Source organism: Homarus americanus, unplaced genomic scaffold, assembly GCF_018991925.1.
Source record: "Homarus americanus isolate GMGI-L3 unplaced genomic scaffold, GMGI_Hamer_2.0 scaffold19179, whole genome shotgun sequence".
NCBI lineage: Eukaryota > Metazoa > Arthropoda > Malacostraca > Decapoda > Nephropidae > Homarus > Homarus americanus.
This window is the reverse complement of record NW_024754174.1, coordinates 62,904-70,000: the sequence shown is the minus strand read 5'-3', so window position 1 is coordinate 70,000 and position 7,097 is coordinate 62,904. Positions and strand designations below refer to the sequence as shown.

Below are 7,097 nucleotides of genomic sequence, written 5' to 3'. Positions count from 1 at the left end.
TACAGACAGATAGACAGACATTCCACTTCAACTAACATGTTAACAGGTTGGTGTGTAGACAGACTGACAGGAAGTAAGACTGACTGACGTGTGTATGGATCTGATATTGGCAAAGACTAGACTGATGCACACACACACACACACACACACACACACACACACACACACACGCACACACAGGTATTTCATTAGTGTTGTACAGGTGTTACTTAGCGTGAATGCTCAGGTAAACAAGACAGAAATTTGGTATCAAGATGAAAGGAATTATAATATCCTTAATCTAAGCTGGAATTTATATTATACGTGAAGCACATACGTTATATGGCGTTGCTAAGCCTTTGTATAAGTGTGGTGTTGTTATAATAGTAAGCTTAGCCTGGGGAACAACTAGGAATTTGATGAGAGAGTTGGAATTCGTGAGTGAGGTGAGGAAAATTCTCCATTGATAAGGTAAAGTTCTTATTAAAGTCTCCACAGGTTCGTTTTGTTTGAGTTGAAATAAATAAAATCGTTTTCTATGTTAATTTTCCTTATGAGTAATTAGTCTAGTTTTAATGAGATGTTTGTTTATTTACGGTTGAGGGTATGTGTTGATATTAGGCCGTTTTCTGTAGACTGCAGGACCGTTTTCTGTGTTGATATTAACGGGGGGACTGAACTGACTTTATTGACGCGTTTTTGTTTTTTTTAAGTGATGGATGAAAGATGATGAGGGTTTGTTTACATCTTGCTCACATCAGTCTCATTACTTGACTTAGAGATTATTTTTCCTTCTGGTATGTAAGGCTGACAATCTTACCAACACCTACACACCTGCTGTTGGCACATATATACACACCTGTCACTACTTCACTCTAGTAACGAGGGTAAATCTAGCCACCATTTTTGATAAGAGAGTACCAGCCGTCTTTGAAGTCTCACAGTCACCTTAATCTGAGTTATATTCTCATATATACTGACTACTTATCTATTTTAAATTTCCCCAGATTAGAGACCTAACCTAACCTAACCTAACCTAACCTAACCAGTGCACCTGTACTGTACCTTCACCCCCTCCACACCTGCCACCACTGAGTGTTTATTTAGAGAAGTGTAGAGAAGTGTAGAGAAGTGGTAAGCCTCTCACAGTGTACAGTCACCCACAAAAGTCCTGTCGCCTCTCCTGAACCACGAACCCCGAGATTCACACTCATGAATCCGAAGCATTTATGTACAATATAATGCACCAATGGCTACTGCTCCGGGTTCACGAATCTGAATCCAAGTTTCGTATATTTTTCGGTATTTATCAACTAACCAGATAACAAGTAAGCATTTCTTTGAACTTTTATTAATTGTATTTCTGTTGTACTGAATTGATATATTTACTATTAAGCTACACAAAATTATACAGCATATATACAGTACACGATGTATTAGAGTTTGAGTAAGGTTAATTTATCGACCCAAAAATATTAACGATTTTTTTTATTGAATTCTAGTGAAGGTTAGGTTAGGTTAGGTTAGGCTAGGTTAGGTTAGGTGAGGCTAGGCTAGGTTAGGTTAGGCTAGGTTAGGTATCTGTTTATTTACATTATATTGTCTTCTTAATAATAAACCACCACAAGCAATCCACATACTGTTTATACGAATAATTATCATTGGTATTAAAAACATCCAATATATTAAAAACTTTCTATAAATAATCATGATTTTTTTTTATTAATTGATTTAAAATTTAAATAATTCCCCTTATTATATTTTTTCATCCTTCATACCGTCAGCGAATTAACCAATCAGACGCCGTCATTTTGTTTACCGTTTGCTTGTAAAGTAAACAATAACAAACAGTTTTAAAGGTATTGTTGACATTATTCCCGTTTTCTAGTCTTTTTTTTTAGGGATAATTAATATAATTTTAAAGGAGATTTTTTTTTGGGGGGGGGAAATGTTGTTTATATGTAGTGTGTGTGTGTGTGTGTGTGTGTGTGTGTGTGTGTGTAGCCCGCAAAACCCTTACAGCTATCACTCTCAGGCCAAAAGGTTCCTCCGATAAGAAAAAAATATATTGATAAAACTGCTGGATTAGATTTTGTGGCCGACATTTTTGCTTCAAGAAACTAAATATCAGAACAAAATACCGCAAGTTAGGTTGACCTGGAAAGATATATTTCTTAACTAAACAATGAACAGTAGTTAGAAGTGTTTAAAAACGCTTCTGTCCGTACCCATAGGCCTATTGACTAAACACAGATGACAGAACGAAATAGGCCAAAAAATCACTGGATGAGGTGATGTGTTAGGACTACCCGTGGGAGTTTACCTATACCTGGCAATAATGAGTGAAGTTACAGGTGTACTTTACCTGTTGTGTTACTCATTACTTGTTTGTTTTTTCGTTTCATTATCATTATTTTTTCCTAGTTTCTTTCTTGGTGAATTTATATGTCCTTTTCAATGTGTTTTTCTTAAGTATAATATTTTGTTAGTGAAATATAGGTTTTCCTCTGTCTGTCTGTCTGTCTATCTGCCTCTCTTAATTAAAGTTCAGGTAAATATTTTTTAGGGGTTAATTAGGGATAAAAAAAAAGACGATTAAAGATGACCCTTCATTAGTGTCTCTCTAACCGCGAGCCCAGACCAGCGAGGGACGGGACCAGCTATAACTCGTTAACTAATTAATGATTGATTATAATTCTCATTTAACCTAAAATTGGAAAATATGAGAATAAAGTTTATCATCTAACAAATACGAGAATTATCCATAAAATTGGTTAAAACTTTTGAGGATTTAAATGTCCATGACTAGTGTTAGGGTCGTTTAGTGCTTGTTAGAACGCGTGGGAGTTGGCGGGGTTAAGGTCATGTTTAGGAGGTTGTATCGCAGGTGTATATAACTGACTGCTCCATAGGTTAGTAGACGTCCTTGTTAGTGTTAATTTTAGCATTGTGTTTGAGTGGATTTGTCAGGTATTGATAATATAAGTGAATTTTCATATACTTTTTAACCGTATTTTTATTTTTTTATTTATTTTTATTGTTAGTCGATTCTTTTAGCCATCAATCTCTCTCTCTCTCTCTCTCTCTCTCAATTCCTTCCACAACTATCTCCAATCTTCCTTCCTTCTTTCTTTCTTTCCTTCAACTTTTATCTCTCAGCCTTACCCCCCTCCCTCCCTCTCTATCCCCTCTCTCCTTCTCTACCCCCTCTCCCTCCGTCTCTATCCCCTCTCCCTCCTTCTCTACCCCCTATCCCTCCTTCTCTACCCTCTCTCCCTCCTTCTCTACCCCTCTCCCTCCTTCTCTACCCTCTCTCCCTCCTTCTCTACCCCCTCTCCCTCCCCTCTCTACCCCTCTCCCTCTCCTTCTCTACCCCTCTCCCTCCCTCTCTCCCTCTCCCTCCTTCTCTACCCTCTCCCTCCTTCTCTACCCCCTCTCCCTCCCTCTCTACCCCTCCTCCTCCTTCTCTACCCCTCTCCCTCCGTCTCTATCCCTCTCCCTCCTTCTCTACCCCTCTCCCTCCCTCCTCTCTCCCTCCTTCTCTACCCCCTCTCTCCCTCCTTCTATACCCCCTCTCCCCCCTTCTCTACCCCTCTCCCTCCTTCTCTACCCCCTCTCCCCCCCTCTCCCTCCTTCTCTACCCCCTCTCCCTCCTTCTCTACCCCCTCTCCCTCCTTCTCTATCCCCTCTCCCTCCTTACCTGTCTGTATGAGAATTTCTTGAAGGGGTCCAGCGGATAGGCAATAACAAGATAGCGGTCGAAGGAGATGGCGGCCAGAGACATAATGGAGGCTGTACCCCCCAGACTGCTCACGAAACCGTAGAAATCACAACCTAGGAAAAGGGGGAGAGGGGGAGAGGGGTGAACAGGTGTAGTTATTAAAGGGAAGGGGGTGGGGGTGAGGGCAGGGGAGGAGAGAAGAGGGGGTGAGGATGAGGGGAGGAAGGTAAGGGGAGGAGGAAGAGGAGAAGAAGACGAGGATAAGGAGGAAGTGAAGTAAAAGGTATAGAGAAACGACTAACAGACAGACAGACAGACAGACAGACAGACAGACAGACAGACAGACAGACAGACAGACAGACAGACAGATAGACAGACAGACAGACAGACAGACAAAAATACTGTATAAAATATAACATAATATAATCCTTCCTTGCTCATTTAAAATCCCACAATAATTTAAATATGCAGTAACTTTGGTATATGACGTCAACAATACCACATATTTCTCTATAATCTACCTATAAAAAACCTAATGACGTCAATAAGGGCTGTAGAATTATACCACACGATGCTAAGGATGCTGTAAATTCATTTGGATATTGTTTAAATGCTCGCGTGGGTAGGTTAGGTTAGGTTGGGTTAGGTTAGGTTAGGTTAGGTTAGGTTGCATTGGTGATGTAAAGGGAGAATTGCCTCCTGTTATTATTATTATTATTATTATTATTATTATTATTATTATTATTATTATTATTATTATTATTATTATTATTATTATTATTATTATTATTATTATTTTTATTATTATTATTATTATTATTATTATTATTATTATTATTATTATTATTATTATTATTGTTAATATTATTATTCCGTAATCAAATACAGAACTTGGAAAAATAACATTCATAGAACACTAAGAACAAAAAACATACAATCATATAACACGAAGAACAAAAAACTAACAATCATATAACACGAAGAACAAAAAATAGAAAGGAAAGAACAAAAGTAATTATACAAGTGTGAGAAAACTGTTATACGATCCAGGTTTAGCTTCGTTTGGTTTAGCTCAATAAAGCTTTTTTTCCATAAGTCTTTTTCCTATTTTGTCTAAGTGATTGGTGGAAGAATTTGGTGGACTTAGTAATGGTGTAAAATGGAGTATCATGGATGAGGGTGTGGAGTAAGGTGTGGAGTATCATATTGTAGGATGTGGAGTAGGGTGTGGAGTATCATATAGTAGGGTGTGGAGTAAGGTGTGGAGTATCATATTGTAGGATGTGGAGTAGGGTGTGGAGTAGGGTGTGGAGTATCATATAGTAGGGTGTGGAGTAAGGTGTGGAGTATCATATTGTAGGATGTGGAGTAAGGTGTGGAGTATCATATTGTAGGATGTGGAGTAGGGTGTGGAGTATCATATAGTAGGATGTGGAGTAAGGTGTGGAGTATCATAGAACAGGGTGTCGGGTATCATATAGTAGGGTGTGGAGTATCATATAGTAAGGTGTGGAGTACCGACAGAGGAGGATGTGGAGTATAATTCCTACAGTGTGGATTTCTCTCTATAACTCAGACAAAAAAAAATCTTTACTTAATAAGACCTTCTAGAGTGTCACTGCTTGACCTTACAAATGACCCTCACTGGACCTTACAAATGACCCTCGCTTGACCTTACAAATGACCCTCACTTGACCTTACAAATGACCCTCACTTGACCTTACAAATGACCCTCGCTTGACCTTACAAATGACCCTCGTTTGACCTTACAAATGACCCTCGTTTGACCTTACAAATGACCCTCACTGAATCTTACAAATGACCCTCACTGGACCTTACAAATGACCCTTGCTTGACCTTACAAATGACCCTTGCTTGATCTTTGCAATAACTTCAATATTTTTTTAATAAACTCTCTAACAATTAAACTCTACAAAGACATCTGTTTTTGTGTGTTTTTGTACAAGTGTCACAAGTTACATAGTTGTGTGGACGAAGATTAGTTTCTTCATCCTTTTTAAAAATATTGAAGGTAATATAAATGTATTGTAGAAATTTGTTTTATTTCCGTGTATTAGCTATCATGAAGAGGTTAGTTGGCCGAGAGAGAGAGAGAGAGAGAGAGAATGCACTTGGTGGTAAGAGTGGGCTGGAATTGAAATGGAACAGTAGGCGTAGATAGTGAATGAGTAGTGGAAGGGGGGTAAAGGGGGGGAGGAGGAGGAGGAGAAGGAAAAGAAGGGAGAGGACGAGGAATAGAAGGTAGGGTTAAGGTGGAATAGTGATGAGTGAACACAGTCATTAGAACAAAGGATAGTGGAGAGTGGATGCCGTGTTTAAACCTCTCTCTCTCTCTCTCTCTCTCTCTCTCTCTGTCTCTCTCTCTCTCTGTCTCTCTCTCTGTCTCTCTCTCTCTCTCTCTCTTGCCTATATAACCCACCTTCACCTTGAATTTTATTGGTGAAGGAACAAAAACAAAAAAAACACCAAAAAAAAAACACCGGTTTAATGAACATTTAAACAATAAACAAAAGATCTCAACTAAAGCCTATACCTTGGGACCGGGACAATGCTAAACAACACAAAGCTCTAAAGGTAGTATTTCCCCTTTAAATATCCAATAGAAACCAGCCATCGTATAGGTACTGTGTGTTAGGCCGATTGTCAGCTCAACGAAGACTTGGTAATAAACACGAGTGCCTCCCTGTATCACACACACACACACACACACGCACACACACACACACACACACACACACACACACACACACACACACACATACATACATACACACGTAATCGACCTCGGCTTTTCAGGACCTCCGATATTCAAGGTACTTCTCATTAAGAGGTTTGTTTACCTGTGCGGTATAACACAACGAGAGAGAAACTTTTATATGACGTTTCTTTAACCTTCTATTCATATCTCTCTCAATCGACCTCCCAATCGACCTTCCTCTTGTTAGACAAATAAAAAAACGTAGGGGTTAATTATACACTCGTGAGAATAAACACTCCATCAGTTAGGTCAATAACACACAAACAATCAAATTAAAAACTAATGAGGTTGTTAGAAGTGGAGAGATAATTAGAGTTAGATTATAATGGGTAATAGTGTTCGTGGTGAGACATAGAGGGGACTCACTCAGACTCAGACTAGAAGAGTCTTACCTAGCTTGCCCGCGACAGGTGCCTCCTTGAGTGAGTTGTAGACGTAGACGCCGAGAACCGCCACCAGCAGGAAGTCGCCCATTGCCAGGTTCAGGATCAACAGGTTGGAGGGTGTTCTCAGAGCCCGGGAACTGAGAAATGGGTCAAAACAGGAATGGGTCAAAACAGGAATGGGTCAAAACAGGAATGGGTCAAAACAGGAATGTATAAATTAATATTATTTTTC

General features: G+C 39.2%; 1 protein-coding gene across 1 annotated transcript in view; it reads right to left on the bottom strand.

The window, feature by feature from the left end:
- LOC121855706 (melanopsin-like) overlaps positions 1-7,097 on the bottom strand; it is a 46,332-nt gene that overhangs the window by 14,520 nt on the left and 24,715 nt on the right. The window contains exons 2-3 of the mRNA XM_042350792.1: positions 6,872-7,002; positions 3,680-3,813 (exon numbers count right to left, since the gene is read on the bottom strand). Coding sequence (XP_042206726.1) covers positions 3,680-3,813; positions 6,872-7,002 — 265 coding nt within the window. The remainder of the gene's footprint in view (positions 1-3,679; positions 3,814-6,871; positions 7,003-7,097) is intronic.